The following is a 22,287-nucleotide window of genomic DNA, read 5'->3' on the forward strand; positions in this document are numbered from 1 at the left end:
CTTCTGCTTTGACTTGAACAAAATATTCTCTATTGATGGTTCCTTGAGACTGAGAAGACCTGGGAACAGCTAGGAGGAAGCAAGATTTAATTGATGGTTTTAGTCTACCATCACGTATTCTGTAGCTGAGATCATGACTCAGTGGCAGCATTCTCTGAGAAAGGAAAACAAGTCTTGCCTATAGCCTGATCAATTTCTAAATTCCCAAAACCTGACAAATCTTGTCCTCTATACTGAAAAATGACAGTCCACTCTATGAAGCATGCAGTAATCATGTTATTTCGGAACACTTCTGTTTAAGGGCAAACTGAAGTCAGTTCATGGCTTTTCCAGTTTTCACTACCAAGTCACTTAATGTATGCATGGTTCAGAGCTGCTGCTCCACTATTGCCATTAAATGACAAATGTACAGCTCTAGGGAATGGTAACTTAAATGGAATCTTTATTTCAAGTCTAGAACTCAGCAGTACACATCCTGACATTTGTGGGTGGAGGAAAGAGACATTGACCCACTAGTACTGAAAACAAAACCATTGTCTAACTGAAAAGCAAAACCAGATGAGCTGCAAGTCTGCAACATGTAAATATTCTTCACTTCCCACTTGTCAGGGAGTGTGATTTTCTCCTTGCTGCCTTTGCCAAAAGCATGAGTGACAGACTTTCTGCACTCTGAATCCAGACATAAGATGTCATATGCTGGCTTTCTGCCCATTAGCATATGGCTGAAGAGACTTGAAAGTGGTTGGATAAAAGGAGTTTTTCCCGCTTGGAAAGAAATTGTCATGTTATACTGAAGCCGGGGTAGATCTGGCAGATGAAAGATGTATGAAGTTTATGTAAACAGACTGTTACTGAAACATGTAGCTTGATATTCTAGAAGCTAGCAATGAAAAGAGTTGTTAAATAGGACTCTGTTACTTTAGATTAAGCAGTATCTATCTAGAGTACTTAAAAAATTAAACCAGTGCTAATATTTTCTATCCACAAGATGACAGAATGGTTACTGGTATGTAAAACTACACTTGCAAAGTAAGAAGCTCTCTGCGAGCTGACATTTCATTCTAAATGATCAATGAACCCAGAGGAAAAGGCAAAGAATGAGTCACTGGTTTCTTACCCAGTGAACCCCATACTACTACTACTGGCCTGGTTGCTTTCAGACTGTACACATGCAGCCTAAACCTCTGACTGCTTATTTTCCTGTAATCTTCTTGCTGGTGAACGGGGCAAAGCTAAGAAGACTCCAGTAATGAAAAGTGGTATTTGTACAGCAGTACACTGTGCAGAAACTTTCTACACAACTCCCCTTGAACATCTGCATTTATAGGTTTAGACAGCTAAGCTACTGTAGGTACATTGGAATGATTTACCTTTAGGGTGATGAGCCTTAAACGGTAATCGTCTGCTTGTACGACTCTGTTAACTGTGATTTCTATTCCTTCATAGGTGACCTGTTCCTCTGGCCAATATTCTGTGCATTTCTGTGTTCAATATAAAACAAATCCAGTTAAAGCAGGTATCAAGGGAGACTCGTATTTTTTCTCCTCTGAAATTGAATATAGCACATGCATTGATGAATATGAATAAATTTTGCTTCTATAATAAGTACAAGCTTTCACTTACTAAACAGGGACACATTTCAGCTGATTTTTGCTGCATCCATAATAGCCTGATTGCTTGATTAAAAATGCACAAATCAAGTAATTACCAACCAATGCTTTTAAGTACACACATCCTTATTTATCTTTATGCAACTGATGTGCATTTTGAAGGCTCATTAGAGAGGCCGGTGGCAATGTGCTTGTGTTTTTTAAATTAATCCTTTTCTTAAGATAATAATGATTAGTATAATATACACTAGCTACCAATATATCTGTGCTGCATATATACTGATATAGAAACACAAAATACAGCTTTTCTATTTTTTATAAAGACTCAATGCTCTCTGAATATAAAATGATCATGTCCGTGTGCTGTTGCACAAAATAACATGACTGGGGATGTTTGGGGAAATAGATTACGTACCAAAATCCACTTAAAATTCTCAGTGAAAATCTTTCAAAGCTAGGGAACTAAAAGGCAGCAGTAGCTAAGGGAGAGATTGGACTACTACATTTGATTTTGCCAAAAAAACAGTCAGAGATGCAGCCAGCACAACCTGACACTTAGAAACACAGAAACTATAGTCCATTTGCAGATCTACTTTGTGGTACTGATACATTAGAGATGAGCCAGTGAAAATTTGTAAGCACTCTGATCCTGGAAGGAGGGCTAAAAATGACTGTGGTTTTGTATTTAGTTTCTCTAAATTAATCAATATGCAAAGGCAGAGACAGGTATTTCAAGATGGTGCACAAATTAATTCATGTACAAGGAATGATGTGAATGAGGCAGAGCCTGAGAAAAAGGCTCCCTTATGATAATGCAAGAAGCTGTTTCATTATCACAGGGGAGTAGGTATCTGCTATTCAACAAACCTCAGTAAAGATGATGCTTGTAAGATTCCTTTGACACAGCTGTACACAATCTTGAACGAAACAAGTTGAATCATTTTGCTCTCCCCCACCAAACGTAATTCCACTTGAGGAGAAAGACTAACAACGGAAAAGTACCTTGCAAAGTTACTGAGTCAAAATTTTATTGTGTGGGAGAATCAGTGTTGTTCCATCTGCACAGTACATCAGTTAATAACCCACTGGGATTGTGGCCCACTGTGTCTCTGTAAAGTTATTTATGCAGATTGTGTTTTTTCTTCCTCTACTCAGAAACCGCAGAATCCACTGCAAAAATTGTCAAGAGCACTACTAGCACAGACATTGCTCTGCTTAAAGGAGTGGAGTAAGATTGCCCACTCATTTCTGTGGGCTGTCAGTTCAGAAGTGACAGAGGGCTGAGGTGTAGAGCTTTTAATACATTAGTGAAGTCATTGCACTGAGGAAGAACACAAAGCCTCTCTTACTAGCATCATCACTGAACAAAACTTTTGGGTTTGAATCTATGTACTTTGAGTCCTGTTATTCATCTATTAGTATAAGAGCTTCAGATAAATGGAGTGAGGGTAGAAGACATTTACATGAAAAGACCCTGTATTTATGAGATTGCTGACACCATCACATTTTTGACACAAAATGTATCAGGAAAGACTCAGTGGCTCTGTTGTGATATACAGGCTGTAGCAAGCAATAGTTCTATAGTACATCAGCACTGCAGTGCACTGCTTCCCAAGACTGATAAAGATGGGTGAAACACTTGGTCAGTGCAGGTAAGAGGCAATCCAGAAATCAAGGTTACTTTGCTTTCCTGTTCTGTTTTCCCATTATATATATTTTTTGTTATGAAAACTATAGTGGAAGAACATATCATCACATGTGTCATTCAGGACCAGCATTTCCTCTGCACCTTCTTTAAACCTCAAAGTCCTCAAAAGATTCTGGTGCACTGACTGTGTGATGACATTTTAATATCAGTGTGTGCCAGAAACTGGCCACTTTGATTAATGAGCGAGTTATTGCTTCAGTGCTGCTGCTCAGATGCAGGCAGGTGCAAGTTTAAAACATGAGTGAAAACAAAGCATTCAGATCAGCAACATACTCTATTGTAATGCCTTGACAGGACATGTTCAATGAGCCAGCTGTAATAACTGACCATTTTTAACTTGCAAAGCACGATACAGTTCTGTGTCAGACTTGTTCATGTCTTTTTTTCAATTGAGTTGAAGATTAAATTTATTTACTTTATAATTATGAAAAGCTGAAGGTTTGTGCATGTGCATGATTATGGGCACTAAGCTTCCAGCTAGCAGATAAGCCATTACAACTGTCTGTATGCTGTATGGATGTATGCCCATATTCTTTGGCTTCTAAGCATCTAAAGCTTCTTCTCCAAACAAAAATCTCTAACCTAAATTACTAATCTGTTCTCAAGGACAAGCCTGACATACGCTGCTGCTGCATCTTAAGAAAAAATATTTGGATATCTCCACTCAACCTTGCTGCTTAGTGGTGAGGGAGGATGCAGGGCCCAACCCATGCCCAGACCACTTTCTCACATCTTACATTGCCAGTAAAGGCAGATGTGAGCTCAGCTACCTGCCTGTGAGCTGAAGCCCAGGAACAAAATTCTTGCAACTCTGCTACGGGGGAAGGATTTCAGCAGGTAACTAATGAACAGCTGGAGGGCTGCAGTATTACAAACTGCAAAAAAAAAAAAAAAATCACTTTAGGTAGATTAGCACAAACATCACTAGAGTGTAATTTGTGGAAGCAGGTGGCAAATACAAAATTTCAGCATCTTAATTTCAGTATTTCATAGGCATTCCTTAGACATATTCAGGGGAAGGTCCCCAATATCCAAGTCAGTTCAAGATGTTGACTGTCATACAGAAATCAGGTTCTTCAAATTAAGTGTGCATATAGGCATCAAATCATAATTAAATGCAAGATAAAGCAGCAACAACTCTACTGATTAACGATATTCAACCTTAGCAGTTATGGGGTACTATAGCTTTTGATTCCTTTAGAAGAACTTCAAAGGCTGCCTGCAAATAGAGCTGGGTTAGAAGGGGTTTCAGGTCAGCTGAGAGAGGAAAATGGCAAAACCAACAGTAGAGGTCAGAGAGCAAAACAGGACTTACAGTAAACTGAATTGAAGGAGAAGCCCACATCTTCTCTGAGCCTGAAGAATTTAATGCTGGCTCTGATTGCACAGGCCATTGAACTAACTTCTGTTTGTTGGCTTAGTGTCTATGCTGAAAATATCTGATGGATTACAGATAAAAATATTGACTGGATATAACAGCATTACCTCATTCATCTCTTCTATATTGGTAATCATGACAATGATGGGAGAACGCTCCTGCCACACCATTCTCCAGAAGTCAGTGACAGTATTAACTATTGGTCCCTGAGTAGCAATATATACTTTTTCCTCTCCTCCATAGCCCTGCCAACAAAAGAAAAAGAGATCAGTTTTAACAGGGATGTCCTCCATAACCTTGAAGGTTTGCTCTTCAAAAACCAGAGAGCTATCCTGGATGGAATGCTGACTCCGTGGCACCAGCTCTCCTCTTTCTCTCCTGCACATGTGTACATGGAATGAAGGCACAGTACGGCCTGGAATTCATGTAATTCCAGCAAAAAGTGTCCAACAGCCTTGCAGTGACTCTGGCTAGGTCATGAGCCTTATTCAGGCTGATAATCCAGTGCCTTGGTTAGGCCAGCTGACAAGGAATTTTGCATCAAGAACTGCAGAAGTATGTTTCTGTCTGGTCTGAATCTATACAGGTACACTTGAGATTTGGGTTTCAGCTAATGTAAATGTTAGAGAGAAGAGCAACAAATCAGCTAGGATGCCTCTAAAAACCAGTGTGTGCTGCAATTCTGTTTACATTAACAGTGGCTGATAGAGGCTGGGCAGATACACTGGGCTACAGAGCTCTTACCCTGATGTAGTTAGCATTGATATAAGAGCTGAGGGGGTCATCCTGATCAGCTGAGGTAAGGCACACTCTGCTGTGCGGATCTGAAAGGTGTAAGGAGATAAAGAATAGTTTATCAGTTGCTCAGAGGAAAGAGACACACAAGATAATTTAGTAAGGCAAGACATTTGCATGCATTCATGGCCATCACAGCAGATGTGAGCAGCCTCGGAAAACCCCCATGTTAAGACCATTAAAAAAGGGAAAGGACGGCTGGGGTAATTTGCAGCCTTCTGACAGTTTCACCCACTCTCTGAAGCCTGCCTTAATTGGTCCTGTTGCAGAGTCAGTGCCTCAGCATGACTCTGGAAAAGCAGTTTTCTGCTCCAGGAAATTATTTCTCAATCTGTTAGGTCAACAGACTCATTCTGGCTTCAAAGACACTAGAATATTGTTTGTGAAATGACAGCAAAGAGCTTTTCCACCAAAACATAAACATGCATTTCTTGCACCCAGGCAAGCCAGATGACAATAACTTTCCCTGTTTCATCTTGCAATGAACCGAACTCCAAGATGTGCTATTAACAAATATAATGGTTATAGAGAAATTAAAGAATATTAACAGTCTCTTGCATTTTAAGTCTCTTCAGTACTTGAGTCTCCTTCATTGAGGCTGTTTATGAAGCATTATTCTTGTTCTAATAAGATGACAAAAGAAAACATTATTCCACTTAAGAAGGTCAGTCCAATTCCCACTGAAGTCAATGGCTTCACTGATTTTAATGGGAACTGACATAGGCCCACGTTCATCCACTTTGACCAGTTTGTTACCATTGACAAGAAACATCCTCCTGACAGAGGCCTCAGCAAACAAAAACAGTGTATATGACCAAGATAATATTAAAAACAAACCACAGGTGCCTTTTTAATAAAAAAACCTCAGCTGGTTTAAAGAGCAGAATAAAACAAAATTTATGCAAAAATTGTGCTTTACCCAATATCATATTAGGGACAAAGCACATAGTCATTTTTATACAAACACAGAATCAGCATGAAATGCTGTCCTCAGACAGACCAGATACATGTTTACTGGGATATTTGGCTTTGAAGCATAAAGAGAACATTTAGGTCTCCTTGCTACCCCCTTCTTTACTGTCAGCACCAAGCCCTGTGGAATGGGGGCACTGGGATAAGAGTGAGCACTCAGCCCTCTCCTTTCCTCAGCAGTATCAAGCCAACCTGTGTCCACAGTCAGGGACAAAGCTGGTAAAAGTTCATTCAGAAAAAAAAACTGAGATCATAATAAGGCCAGAAATTAATTAACTTTCACAGAGATGGCTGGGCAGAAAGCAGGTATCTGAGATGAAGAAGTCAAAGTGACAACAGTGGCTGCTGGCAGATACCCGTATGGCTGAGATGAAGAGATACCAAATTCAGAATATACAGATCACTTAGAGATCTGGCACCTTGGGCATCTGAAATCAATATCCACTGCTGCAATCTTCCCGTTCCAGCAAAACCAGTGAATTAATACTTGAAAAAATCATCTCAGCCATTAGCACAGCAATGGTGAAAAGTGGTTAAATGCTTTTACACTTCTCATCTGAGGCAGAGTACAAAGTCATCAGAAGAGTTGCACACCTTGGGCTGCATTTGCTGGAGCTTGAACACATTAAAAAGAAATATTTTTTGAAACCATTTCAAATCTAGATTCATTGACTATCAGGTATAGCTGAGGACATTTTTGACTTCACTACACTTATATTTGATAACCTGACATTGAACCTTTTGGATTATGCAAAAGACTACTCTGGATGGTGGTACCATCTTCCAACAACAGCTTAGAGCAAAAAAGAAAAGAAAAATACTTTTCTGTGTCATTTAATGCTGTCAGGCCAGTTCTTAATATTCTCAGTCTGCATTTGAAAAAGCATCAGTCAGGAAAAAAATGTTGCTAGAATTTGATCTTTCAAAAGAAATTTAATGAAAGAAATCACTAAGTAATCTTAATAAACCAAGTTCTTGGGTACAAATTTTAAGAAGCACCAAATGATGCAATTCTAATAACTCTAAAAAACTTAAGTTTCCCTGAGGATCAGCAGCATTTTGGTTATCTGTGCTCTGTACCTCTTTGGAAATTTGATTTATGCTTTGGAGCTATGCTGCTGCTCCATAAACATGGCTTTTGGACAATATATTGTGGTGACACTACACTTCATGCACTCTGGAAAGGAAAATGCAAAGCCCTTCAGCATGTGGAATAAACCATCCTGCCTCAGTGACTTAAAAAGCAGAAACTTACTTGGGAGAATTGTTTTGTAGCGATTCTTACGCACTAAGCCGGGAATATCATATTCTTTTGGATCAACAAAGTTCATTGGAATTTCCTGTTTAAAAAAAAAGAAAAACAAAAAACCCACGAAAACATAAGAGACAGTCAGCAGTATTATTAGATTCACAGGAGGTATAAAAACCCCAAGCCCATTATGTCCTCCCTGTGAGGGAGGCAAAGCGATGAAGTCAGCTGGGACATATTGTACAGTACTTCTAGCAACTTACCACCGAAGTATGATTGATGTTTCCTCTTACTGTCACTGGCTTTCTTTTCTGAAATCCTTCATCTGAAAATGTTCCCAGTGACTAATTCATTGAGTAACACGCATGACATGTTCACTCCTAATATTATTAGAACTGAATTGCAAGTGTAGGCACAGAGTGATGCAAGAGGTGGAACGTAAGACACTGCTCCATGAGGATGGACCTCAGCACCATCCTTTCTGACTCACGTCGCTTCCTCCCTGAGGGTGGAAGTTAATAATTTGCTGGAGACTTGCACCAGCAACAAAGTATGACATGCTGACCTGACTCCATGGAGCTGGGGGAGCGTCACTGCTTTGCTCATCATGCTGTCAAGCTCCGTGGAAAAGGACCGCAAAGGTGTATTCAGGGATTGCCTGCTGATGCAAAGAGCATACAAAGATGGAAGGGTTTCCTATTCCCCACTGCTCATCCCCTGAAACAAGTGGCCAGTGCCAGGTGGGAACAAACAGGAACCTCCCATCAGCTGGAGTCAGTGGGCAGGTGAAGAGAACGGATGTGTTAACCTGGCTCAGCAGGGATATGGCTCACGGGAACTGGGAGGCAGAGCTGGACATCCCAGCTGCTGCACACTGGATTTGAGAGACCACTGCAGGACAGATTGGTAACAGGAATCAGGGTTGAGTAAGGCAAGCCTCGCTCCGGGAAAAAATAAAGATGGGCAGAGCTATGGACTATAGAAACAAAGAATTATTAAGGCTGAAATTGACTCTAAGATCCTTGTGTCCAACCTTTCACCTCGAACCTCCATGTTTACCGCTAAGCCATGTCCCTAAGTGCCACATCCACATGTTTACAAACACTTTCATGGGTGGTGATTGCACCACTTCCTCAGGCAGTCTGTTCCAGTGCTTCACCCCTTTCAGTGAATAATTTTTAACTAATAGCCAATCTAAACCTGCCCTGGAACAACTTGAGGTCAATTCTGGAACCTTAGAAGACTATCTGCACCCCCTCTCTTACAAAGCACTGAGCACACTGTTGGCTTTAACCAGAGGCAAAAAAGGACAAAAACATTTTTCTGAAGTAATTTCCTAACAATTTCAAGAACTGCATGGGAACAAAATCTTCATGGTTTTCTCAACTGTTCCTTGGTATTTAGTCAACCCAAACTCTTCCTGAGCCAAGCTCCATGGGCTGTTTTTGGGTCTTAAGTCATTCACCATGCTAGCCAATTCTTGGTGAAATCAACAGGAATACAGCCTGAGTAAAAACTCTAAATCTTGTATAAATTTCATGATTTAGCCCTGTTAATGTTCTCCCTGACTTTTCTTCCAAAATGAAACAGCTGCTTGCCTCATCTGGGATCTGGACTTTGAAAACCAAGTAGGTTAGACAGAGTGAAAACATATGATGAAGATCTAGCTGGTGGTAACTGTTTCATAAAAAAGAACTAGTGTACAATTTTTAATTGCAGAAATGACATTTTGATTGCACAGCATTTTGTGCTCTTTCAGTTTTCATTAAAGAATGAAAATAGCTTGGGATGGCTTGGCTGCTGAACGATTCTATGAACACCAGGAAACATAATTTAAAATCTCTCAGATGAATAAAGTGCATTTTTTCCTACTTCTAACATTATTTTCTTTGCTTGAAAGCTCCAGAGTAGCTCAAAGACTGATGAAACTGTATGTGGACTAGTCTAGCAGTCAGTTCAGACATCAAGTGAACATTCCCTCCCTAAAAGAGCAATAGATGCTTCACTTCAGAAGAATCAAGGCTTTGCCTACAGAAAAGCTGCTTTCACTCCTAATATTATTAGAACTGAATTGGAAGTGTACAACTTGTACAGCACTAAAAGAATTTAGGACCACAGATACCCTGTGTTCTTTTTTAAAACAGAAGCCCAGACTATACCCCTGTTCTTATAAAGGGAAAAAAACCCTGAAACTGCACAAGGAGGGAGGGCAGCAAGTGATAATCAGAGTGGTCTTTCCCTTTCAGACACACAGAGGTCATGAAGAGGACAGGCTGAAAGAGCTGTGATGTTGCAAAACAATCTTCCTCCTGCTCTGCTGAGATTTCATGCTTAAGAGAATATTTGACACGGCAGTATTAACTTCAGTAGTTTACAACTAGTCAATTATTTTTCTGCAGAGGAAAACCCCAGTAATACATACTTTCTATAGCTCCTGCTGAATGACAGAGACACACTGTGTTTCAGGTAACCAGAGAACATTTAGATTTGGAAAGTAGCTCCACATTAAGCACTCAACAGCAAAGAGGGTGGATTAGGACTAATTTCATCCCTAGGGCAATTCCAGACACATTTCAAGAAGTCATGCTTATAACAAATGTGGCTTTTCTTCTGAAGTGTAGTGATTTTATTTGTTGCTGTTTTTAAAAAGGTAATATACATCAGCAAAAAACAAAAAAACCTACAAAACCTCGTGAAACAAAGACTCCTTGTTGTTGTTGTTTCTGCCAGAACCAGTTCTCTAGTTTTTAAGTGACAGTATCACTGAAAGCTTTCAGATATTGTAATTTAAAGGAAAGATAAATTTGGGAATTGCATTAAATGCTTCACTAACAGAAGTGGAGTTTGCATGTACTACTTTTAGACTGGCAGAGAATAATAGCAAGGTCTTCCATGGAGAGACAACATCCCGTTTTTATTGATGCTCCTAGAAGAGAGAGGTGAGACACTCACAAAGAACTCTGCCTGAAGTATGAAAGGATCCAGTGCTTTCTTGTGCAGCTCCTCCTCAGTCAGGATGTTCGATGCTGTCTGGAGGTATTCTCGGGCTGATTGCTCCCGTGGGGACATGACATAGCCAAAGCCTTGCTCAGAGCAGCCTGGGGTGCACATATCCAGTGTGAGTGAAACATTTGAACCTCTCCTGCAAAACAGAGCAGTCAAAGTTTGCTCACAACAGACCCATCACTGCTAGCAATGACAGACAAACAACTTTAGGAGATCACCCAGATGGTTCTGATGGGGACATTTTGGTCAGCACCTGTAAGAAAATGGGTGATGCTTCTTGTGTGGACAAGACCAGAAGATGATTTTTTACACTGAAACGTCACTGGGGATCTTGGGTATCTTGGGATACACTACCAGTTCAACTTTAATAAAGACTCAAAAAGCCAGCCACTGCAGTGAATAATTTTTCTATCTGAAAAATGTTCTTTCCACAACTTTCCACAATCATAACAAAGGTAAAATGAAGGTCCCAACACTTCATCAGTTACAGTATAAAGAGAGATACTGTTAAGTGCAAAATTTTTAGTGTTAATTAACCTCACAACAAACCAAAGAAGTCAAAATGCCTACTATGAATAAAGTTTTAAAGCACTTCTGTTAGCCTCACATATGATAGTCAAAAGTAAGATTCAAAAGTCATCAGTGAATCTATATTTAAATATCATTAACATAGTAATAAAAGCCACACAATATGATGATTACTAGGTAGAGGTTCTATACATCCACACAGTAAACCTATTTTTGATTAATCTTAACTCAAAAAATTTAGTAAGAAGGTGTGTGCAGGAGCTATTAAAAACCACGTAAGCACGCAGGTATGACCAACTCACAGAGAGAACAGAAGTCATCACTTGGATCACAGCCCTTTCCTGGACTTAGGAGTTTGTCCAAGGGAATTTGCAGCCAGCCTCCTGCTATGATTCACAGCCATGGGGAAATGCCACTAGTGGCAGACATGGAATCTTTAGTGACACCTTTCAAAGGATTTCACCTTACTTTCCGGTGTGCTATTAAACAGTTACCACATTTCTCCCCTGAAACTGATGCATGTGAAAAGGATTGCTTTTGCTTCTTTTAAGGTAGTAGAGGCTACCTACATTAACAGTTCTTCAGCATGAGGAAATGAGATTATTTCTTCTTCATCAATATACAGTGGTGTTTGAATTTAGCTGCTGACCACCCTTTTAATTGCATAGGCAGTTAAGGAATGAGAGGAAAGTAAGAGAAAAGCAGAACAGATGCCAAAGAGGCACAGGTAGGTAACTTTGCACAACACCAAACAAAGGAAAAGTTTGTAATGAAGGAAAATATGTAATGTAAATGAAGTTTGTCAGGGCACAGCTCAAACCTGAAATGATGTCTGTCTTCTCAAGAATGTGTGTATGTTGAAAGCAAGTTTATATCTTAGGTGTTCACAGCATTGTACCTAGTTTGAGAACTTCAAGCAATTGCTCTCATTCTTCCACTTCTAGCTATTTGACAGGTTTTTCATTGTAATTCATTACTTTGACCAATTGATTACTCCCCAAGCAATACTCCCCAATTCTCTTGATTTGTGTAGGCTAGCAGTCACCTGAGGAGAAATGTCACATCTTTAAAGTGACAGAAATGGAATGAAATCAGGGATAGTGAAGAACACAAATTACTCACTTATTTCAAGCCCAATCTTGCCTATAATGAAAAATCAACAAAACAGCAGTTTCAGGGACAAGGCCCAGAGGTTACTGTGATCTCATGTAAAGATAGAATAAAACAATAAAAGGTATAAGATTTTAGGACAATGTTATAACAAACCATAAAGTGATAAAAAACATTCTAAACCCACAAGAGTGCAAATTGAAAGCCTCTTCTGCAACACTCCTTTTTATGTGTCCTGAGGAGCTTTGGAAAAGCAGCATTGTATTCTTAAAATCTAAGTACTGTCCTTTGTTTTAAGCTTTAGAGATGGGAATTAACTATGGTTAGCACTCCAATTAAAACTGAGAAATAAAGAAAGGTGATACTTTGCTGTACTGGGCCCTTCAGTAACTTCATTCTTATTCAAAACAGCCTCACTTTTGCAGAATTTCTTCACAGGAATTCTATCATCAAGACCTTTGCCCTATTTCACTAAACAACTGAAAGGGCACAAAACAGAAAAAGATTTCTCTTTAATCTTTAAACTGCCCTTTCCCAGCTGTGAACCTCTCTGAGAAGCTCCTGATTTGCCTGAGAAACTCCTTTTTTCAAGCTGCCATTATGGTTTAAGTAGTGAACACCAGCTCACCCCAAAGTTTCATTACTGGGTTCATTTGAATAAAATTCTTTTACTTTGGATTAACTCATTTATATGAGTTAGAGACTATTGCTTTTTCTATGGTTTGCTTTTGGAGAAAAGACTAGTCCTCCAGTATGAGTGACAAGGGAAAAAAAAAAAATCAACAAGACCCACTTCTTTCAGGGGCAAAAGCTTTCACTGCTCTATAGGGGATTTCATGCAGCAGTTGCTGTCTTGATGAGTAGTGAGAGACTGGTGAAACACAAATAAATGTATTCAATGGAAATAAATAATGCTTTAGAACAGCACTTGTTGACAGCTGTCCAGAAACTGTGTGCTGTTTAGCTAACATGCTTGTATTTAGGACTGGACTAAAAATAGGACAGGAAATAAAGCAGGTGCTTGACTTTACAACCACATTTGAAAGTGACACTCACAAAAGCAGAAAAGCTTCCTACTAGGCACAGAACTCCTAAACCCACAAAATCTGGGAGCAGACTTTTCCCTATTAGTCATATCTACCCTACCTTTCTTGCAATCCCATGGATTTAACAGTCAGAGTAGCTGGGTCTGTCTCCGCTTTAATATCCATTATGCAGTCAAAGACTGGAGTCTCTGGTACAGGATCCAAATCTAGGAAGTCATCCTCGTTTTTATCCTCTGTCCACTCTGAGTACGTGAAGGAAGGCTGCCGGCTCACAGACTGGCGTCTGTCCTCTTGCAGTGGAAAGGAGGGGTCTGGTCGGGCTCTGAGGAGTTGCCAAAACTGGAGGAAACAAACATTTTAAAAAGTTCCTGCTTGTAGCCCTTCCATTCAGCCTAGAGCATGAGTCTTCAGGCAGCATCCCAGCTGTCTGTATTTGAATTGGAGAGTACAGAAGAGAACAGGAATGTTCCATGCAGGAGCAGCTTTGTGGTGTGTGTTACAAGGATTCACATCTACCCATTCAAACCTGCTTTCAGCCATAGAGGTTTCCACAGAGCCAGCCTGGCTTAACTCAGGGATACAGTGGAAGTGGAATGTGCTTGTGACCATCATATGCAAGCCAACGTGATACCACTGTCCTTTTGTTCAGTTTCTTACCTTTCCCAGGCTTGTTTACAAAACAAAAATCCACAATAGTATTCTATAAATCATATCTCTCCTGATTTAATGGCTTTCCATTTGAAATTTACATATAGCTGTGTTAAGTTAATATAATTGAGCTGAGCATCTTTAATAACTAGGCATTGTACCCTGAATTTATGCATAAAACCCACCATTTTTTGAAAAGGCCCCAATTTTGATGTACTTGATCCTGGGGCTCAGAATGCCCATATCAGTTTTTGGCCAGGGGAAAAGACTGTTATAATCTAATTATCTGATTTGAATATGGCATAAACATTAAATAATGAATCCTGTGAAGTTTTAAAACGCAAATGCAATATGAAAGTTTATATTGCAAATTAACGAAAGGTTTGAAATTGCATGAATCTAAAAAAATTCTGCATCACATCAATTTGAACAGATGCTGTGATGGACTAAATGATTTAGAAATCAGATCAGTAGACTTCAAATCCTCCACGCAGATTTCAGTTAAAAATTTCAAGCCCACCTCTGAATTCCAGGATCTGGAACCCTAGGCCAACTTCATCCCTCTAGCATAGAACTAGAAATAGTATCTCTCAGGCTAATGCCATATAAACTATACTGCATTGTCATGCATCCTTTTGAGACTATGAACAGGTCTTATTTTCCACAGTAAAAGCCTCTTCTGGCCTTTTCTTACGTGGCTTTTAAAATACCAGTTGAATTTTAAAAAGTGCCACTAAGGAAGGTCAAATTTCTCTTCATAGGCTACTAAAGCAATTTAGGATGTCATGCAGGATTGTGTGAATTTCAACATTAGGAAAGCAGGGTTTGGTCATAAAGGAAAGGATCATAAAGGAAAAGACCCCTTCAAGGTCTCTTCTAAGCAGCACATGGCTTAAAATCAATCTTAAGCAGAGAGAGAGAGAGAGAGAGATAGATTACTCAGCTGAGACAAAGGGGAGAGCAAAGAAAACTGTCTTCATGCAACAACCTGTTGTTGATGAGGCTGGGCTTGTAGAAACCCTGCCTGGTTCAATCACCATTTTCAATGCTCTGCCAATGACTATATTATACCTTATTCTGCAAATACTGATAAAAGCAGATGTTTTCAAATTTGCAAATTCCAATGCAGCATGACCTCAGACATCTGAGAGGAAGGTGACAGGCAGGAAGGGACAGGGCTCATGTGCTCTCCTTCCTAATGAGCATGTTAGAGAACATACTGGGACAAGATGGACCATTGGTTGGAACTCACAGGACACTAATACTTGGCTGTCCGGTGACTTATCCAGAGAGCAAGGTGACACAGAGTAACATCTGTGACTCTACTCCAGCTAAAAAATTCTTAGCACAGACCACAGGAATACAAACCAGTGCAAACTCTCCAACATGGAAACTGTCAGAAAAGATTTTTCTGTACACAAATATTAACCAACACAAAAATGGGCCCAGTCTACTTTAATCGATAGTGGGTTTTATATTTACTTTTATATTTACTTGCATTTACTTATATTTACATGCAAAGAGAGGTCATCATTTTTAGCCATGGAGAGCTTTCACTTAACTTTACCTTCTGTGCTAAGAACGGGTCAGCAATAAATGTTTTCATCCACAGAGAAATAGCTGAATATTCAAAAAATATTGCTACTCAGATTTTCAGCCCAGAATATTTTGCTGCAAATTTATCTGGAACTCATACAGTTCTTGACAATTCTTACATGTAATTTTTGTTGTTTTCTTTAATATTTGCAATTACAGAATTACCAAAAGTTTATTTTTGAGGACAAAATTAATGTGGATAAGGTACAGCAACAGCAAAAAACCAGAAAATTGCATAAACCTCGCTAACTTCCTTGCCTACATCAATGATCACAATAATGGAGGCATTAACTATAATTACTTTGCTTTGTGAGTGGTTTTTAGAAAGTCCATTTTCCTGACACATTAAACAGAAGATTTTGCCACTGTGCTGTCTCTGAGTGAACTTAACCATGGCATAGAATGATATTACTTCCTAGCAGGGAATGTGGCCAGCAAATCAAAGGAGGTATTCCCCTCCTGATGGAGCTGCACCTTGAATACTGTCTACAAATTGAGTTCCCCCAGTTTAAGACAGATATGGAAAAACTGGAGTGATCCCAGTAGACTGTTTCAAAGGAGGTCAAGGGTCTAGAGTAGAGGAAAAACGTGGAGGGAATTGGGTTGTTCAGCCTGCCAAAGACGAGGCTGCAGTGATCTAACAGTGGCCTACAACTGCTTTCAGGGCAGCTCCAGGGATGCAGCCAGACACTTCTTGGTAGTGTCAGCTGATACCACAAGGGACATTGGCCACAAGCCTGTAGAAATTCAGCTCGGACATTTACATTTGTTAAATTCAGATGAGACACTAGGAATAAACTTTTCCTCAAAAGTTCCACACAGCTGTGGCACAGGCACACAGAGAGATGATAAACCTTCCTTCCCTGAAGGTTTTCAAAACCTGTGTGGAAAAAAAATCATGGCTGACTTTACCAAGTGTTGGCAACAGCCTGGCTCCAAGCAGGATGTTAAACTAGCAATCTCTGCCCACCTACAGTCCCATGATTCTGGGATTTATTTCATGCTGTGCATCACTCAAACAGCATGTGCATAGCACATCTTCAACTTCCTGAGCTACCCTGGGGTACACCTCTGGAAGGACAGGAGGTGATGCTCTGCCTGCATGTACAGCAGCTCCACTCTAAGAGAACAGCATAGAGGGGTTTGAAAAGACACACCCAGTTAGAGCTCCCTGACAAGACAGTTCTCCACAGTCTCCCATCTACCACACAACTTTGTGTCTGTTACACAGTCCATGGAGAAACACAACACACTGCTGCTCCCCAACAGCTGACAGCTAACCAGATTAACCATAGTCATGCCACTTGAGCTTGTTCTGCAGCTGGGGCACTGGCCTACATCTAACAGGACTTCATATTCAGAAGAACAGTGGCTCCTTCTGCCATTGAAATCAATGGATGATGGTCCTGTTAATGGACCACATCCCTTCTGCTTCAGTGCAAATAGATTGCCTATCTGTGGATGGAAAAAATAAAAACCATTTTTATATACCATTCTACTTCAGTGCAATCCCCAATTCATCAAGAAATTGAGTAAGGCTAATTCCACTACATGAAGCAAGTGGATAATTATACAGAAACAGTCCCAAAAATTATGTTTTACAATCAACTTGGGCTTAACACCAACAACTTTCGTTTATAAGACATCTTATAAAAACTCACTGAAAAAGGGCATGAATATAGTTTGTGCTGTATCATAACTTACCAGAGATCCTACAAAGAGCAGTCCTAGAGAAGCCAAAGACAGCAGGATGTATGATACCACAACACTCCCAACTGTAGTCAGGCTCTGTGGAACAACAGAACAGACAATGATTCATGCAGTGTTTAGGGGCACAGCACAGTGTCTACACGCATGTTCTTGGCCAAGTGTGTATTATTTCCCATGAAGCTTTACTGATATCATACTCACCTGTGGAAAAGCTTCCGTCATCACAAAAAAAAATGCCAGGCTTTGGGGAAGACTGAAACTGAAACCATTTCTAAGCCCTGGCATCTCAGAAGGTGTAAACCCCAAATTTCACTGTGAAGGCAAACAAGAGTTCTGCTTCCTACCCTCATGCTTTGCTGAAGTTGAGATCTGAATCCACAGTCCAATTTTGCAGACTGGATAAACGCTTCATTGCTACAGTCAGTGTGATTTTATACTGTAGCAAAGGGCTTTAAACAAAGTTTAGTACTGTTCCTGGGTTTTGGGATCCTTAAATAGAATATAGCCACCGAGGAGTTTTCTGTGTTTTCTACATATTCAGTGAAACACCATCAGGTTATTTCACACCACTGGCAGTGGAATTAATTCTGATGTCATTTTATAGTAGTCTACAGTTCAGCCTGTTCTCTGCAGTAGGTGCAAAATTCAGTTTTGACGGGCTTCAGTGAGCAAGGAATTTTTTCTGTTTTTCTCCTACTCCTCTGTACGGCTAATGAGAAATTTAGAGTTAAGAGCTTCCATTTGCTTATTTTAACATCAGAAGATTTCTTTGCCTTTACTGTTTTCAAGTGTAAATTTGCACAATAAATAGTGCTATAATAAACAGTCCTCAAACATATGCATGAACATCTGCACAGAGTCATACTTGGGGTGTTCTTGTGGTGCATTCTAGGAATCAGTTTCTTCCGTGAAGGACAATTATTGCAAGTCAAAATTATACAAATCAGTGACTTTCTATAAGGAACAACAATTTGTTAATGATGAGCCACTGCAAATAAGACACAGGCAACAGTCTGTGAAGAGCTCTGTGCATAATAAAGCCAAATGCAAAAGGGCAAAGAAAAAGTGCTTCTTTCAAAAAACCCCAAAAGAGCAGGTGACATGCAGCTCATAAACACTGAGAAAACAGAAAACAGTCTCTGCTGTACTTCAATCACAAGAGGCACTGAATCAGATTTTCTATTAGCACTGCAAAGCCTCTGCCTCAAAGACTATGTACAATGGATCTAAGCATTCTGACGGCAAATATATTTCATCAGATTTTTGAAAGTACCTGTTCACCACTTAATTAAGGTTCTGGCCACACTAGAAAAATCTGCACTGGGTATAATTACCAGTAATGTATCAGATGAATCATTCTGGTATACATGTCATCATGTCATGGTGAGAAGCTAAGCAATTTAACTGGGGTAACTCTGTAGATATAATTGAATCTGTGCACCTAGTATACTTGAAATACATTTCCTGCACATAGATCTGTTCTAAATACTCAACAAAAAAAAAATTTTTTTGAAACTATGGTGTGATTTGCACCTTTTATATGGGTTGATCTATTCTTCCAAAATTTAAGCTTCTATTCTAAGAAATTAAATTTCAGCCCTCCCTTTACTGTGGGCTAAACCTTAATGAGATGACTTCTTACTGCTTTGTTTCATTTGCAATAATTTTCACATAACAAAAAATCTGGTGTGTTGACCTAACACCATAGCCAAAAATTCAACCCAATATCTCAAAGATGAAATATTCATCTGCTTTCAGGAAACAGTTCTACCATTTCAGAATGTACACGTGAAACACACACATATTATACTTATTAGAAGAAATATTAGAAGCACCACCCAAGGCTACTGACATCAGCTCTATAACCAGAGAGGAGCACAGGGACTTACCTCCCCTTGATCTGAAAAAACCTGTTTAAATGGGGTAAGCAAGTAAGAGAGCAGGTCAAAAGCATTCTGAGCGGCTGGGATGGTCCCATAAGTGCTGTACCACAGCATCATGCAGAGAAGCTGTGCAATCAATCAGAAAAGATGTAATTAGCATCTCTCATTATACACACATTCATTTTCATTTCAAGACTGCATAATTAACTAATTTAGTTAGCATTGATTTCATGTTGATTATCGCTTTTGCTCTAAGAAATCAGGTATTTTCTAGGCTGTGGCTTAACCGGAGTAAAAAGACTGAAGGCTCCAAGTTCAGCCACTATAAACTAGATGTGCATCACTGAGTTACACAGGCTCCCTCTGACCCCCACCAGCTAAAGGGCTGCCCAGAAACAGCAAGTGGAGCAACACAGAGAGCAACAGGTTCCTCTGGCTTCTGAGCTTTCAGGATTACTACTTTTAGATCAAAACTAGTGACTCCATGAACTTAGGATGTTATTAAAAGACCCTTAAGGTTTCTCTCAAAGCTCCCACAAATAGCCATGTTTCACATAAGCATCACTATGAATACACACAAATACACACACATAGAAACTTTTCGTTTGAACCACTTAAGGTTCTGCACATGCCACAGTTAACATAAACTACAAAACCAATGACTTTGTATTTAACACACTCACAGAGAGTATAACCTCATTCCCAACTGTGAAGGGCACTCCACAGCTTTAAAGAATACACTTCCCGCTGCACTTGTTAACATCTTTACCCCCATACATATCAGCTACAGAAAACAGATTTGGTGGGATATTGGTCATTTGGCAAAGGAGGCATTTGCAGAGCAGCAGGAGATGGGATAGGAGTCTGGGACATCAAAAGGCAGGGGCTGTTCTCAAGGCAAAGCCGTGAGAGGTGGCTGCAGAAATGAGGACAGCAGCTATTCCCAGTGAATGAGGAAACCTTCCAAGCCAGCGCAGCCTAAAAGAAGGGTCCCAGCATTCCAAAGCTATGGCAAGCTGTCTTACCAGTATCTGAGAGAGGACAAACAGATACATGCTGTCTCCGGGATTTAATCCATTCCATCGGGGAGGCCAACCGAGCACTGCTGTTTTCTGGGAGGCTTTCAGGGACTGCTCCTTCCTCTTCAGCTCTCCTTGCCGTCCTTCAGCTTCATCCACTGACTCCATAACAGCTGGACGGGAACAACCTTCACGTGAAAACGACATGTGCAGGGGATGAATGGGATGTGACCCTGCAGGCACCGCGGGGGCTGCAGGGCTATTGTTTTCCTGGAGACGATGGTTACCTCTCAGTTCCGCCTCAGCAAGCGCAGCTCAGGATTGTGAGCGTCACACTCTATTAGTGCAGCTTTATTCACCTGCTTTCATCAGAAAAAAAGTGAGCGTGGGCGGATAAATTATTTTCTCTTTCTTTCCGGAGGTGCAGATTCTGGGCTTTGTTAACAAATTCTCATTTACATTGCTGCACTTTCTCATTTTCACTTTTTAAAAGCAGCTACCTGTGCTATTGCCTAGCTACACACTTCCCAGCTACACGATGGCAGAGAACCTATTTTTTCCTTTCCTGTATAAATTTCTCTACTTCTTTTATTTGTCTGCTTTGTCTAATCCAATTATAAATTTCTGAGGTAGAAACTGTTTCATGTTATGTGTCTGAATAGTGCTTGGGGACTCTGGGTTTTGGCTGGATGTCCTAAGGCACTAATAAAATAGAATTTATTCCAATAACCTACTTCTTGGATGAATTCATACTCAAGAGCTATTTAATAATGTTGCAATGCTGTTCTGTTCAGTGAAAATAACCACTGGTGTGGCTATTCCCTCAGTAACTGTATTTTGAATAGAGTCTATGTAGACTTAATTTCATTTACAAGTGAGAAGGAGCGAAAGATCAGAATCATTGGGTGTAAGTCTTACTGACTTACATCTTTGTACATGAGGAATGCCACAAGGCTGCCCTGTGTACGACACGGTAGACTTAAACCTAAACCAGCTTCTTGTGTCCCAGGGAAAGGCCACACCGTTGGTCCTTACATGGTTTGTTGAGGTCAGGTTTCTACAAAATGTTCTTCTCAGCAAACATTTCTCTAAATGTCTCACAGTAGCACCTCTAAGTCAGATAAGCACCCATTAACTAGCCACAGCTCTAATCAGGCAAATGAAATAAATCTCTGCATCTGCACAGGGTCTGGCCATAGTAAGAATTCATCTTTAAAAGCTTTTCTCTTTTAACGCTAACCATCATGGGAAGGCTACCTCTGTCCTTAAAGTTGAAAAGTTTTAAGCTTCTAAACTGCTTCATGTCTCACTAGATTTGAACAAGAATTGAGAGGAAAATACTTGTTAATGATTGCCATTTTTTTCCTGCTAACTTTGTGGGATGTTTATGTTCTGTGTTTTGGAATAGGAATTTGAAATTTAGCAGGGACAGAATCTTCGTATCAGAAACTATTTTTGTCATCCCTGCAGAGAGACACACATCTGTGGCTGAAATCTAAAGCTTCAAAAATATCTACTTTCTTATAGTTTATTATTCTTTGCACCAGAAGTCTCTAACTTTCTGTTTTCACTAAACATAGTTTAAGTTCTACTTTTCCTTTATCTGCATTAAATAATGTGTCTCTTTCCGTAAGAATGATTAATGAACATATTTACTGTTTCTCCAGATTCTGATGATTTCCTGTCTTGCATACTCCTCCCCAAATCTCAAGATAAAATATACACAGTGCAAAACTAAAACATTGAGAAGACAACCAGACCAAGGACTGCAAGGAGCCAAGGAATGAAGGTTTCATGCTTAGCTTTCAGCTGGTTATAATAAGTCATAATATTTCATATTTCAGAACATTTTTTTAACTGACCAAATGTGCTACCTTATGTACCAGGTAAACACCATTTCTTTGTTTCATACTTGTAACAGCCTGAGACTTTACAAGGTCATTTCTGGTTGGAAACAACCCCTTGAATATAATACAATGATGAGAAGGCCACTTAACTGCATCTTCTGGAACAAAGATGTCAAAGTTAG

At 39.8% G+C, this 22,287-nt stretch overlaps 1 protein-coding gene across 1 annotated transcript in view; it reads right to left on the reverse strand.

The window, feature by feature from the left end:
• Positions 1-22,287, reverse strand: part of PTPN5 (protein tyrosine phosphatase non-receptor type 5) — a 74,988-nt gene that overhangs the window by 12,564 nt on the left and 40,137 nt on the right. Inside the window, exons 3-11 of the mRNA XM_058846060.1 lie at positions 20,265-20,446; positions 19,246-19,365; positions 17,351-17,434; positions 13,503-13,741; positions 10,665-10,854; positions 7,719-7,803; positions 5,441-5,520; positions 4,804-4,941; positions 1,371-1,481 (exon numbers count right to left, since the gene is read on the reverse strand). Of these exons, the coding sequence (XP_058702043.1) occupies positions 1,371-1,481; positions 4,804-4,941; positions 5,441-5,520; positions 7,719-7,803; positions 10,665-10,854; positions 13,503-13,741; positions 17,351-17,434; positions 19,246-19,365; positions 20,265-20,446 (1,229 nt within the window). The remainder of the gene's footprint in view (positions 1-1,370; positions 1,482-4,803; positions 4,942-5,440; positions 5,521-7,718; positions 7,804-10,664; positions 10,855-13,502; positions 13,742-17,350; positions 17,435-19,245; positions 19,366-20,264; positions 20,447-22,287) is intronic.

The sequence above is a fragment of the Poecile atricapillus genome, chromosome 1 (genome assembly GCF_030490865.1).
Source record: "Poecile atricapillus isolate bPoeAtr1 chromosome 1, bPoeAtr1.hap1, whole genome shotgun sequence".
NCBI lineage: Eukaryota > Metazoa > Chordata > Aves > Passeriformes > Paridae > Poecile > Poecile atricapillus.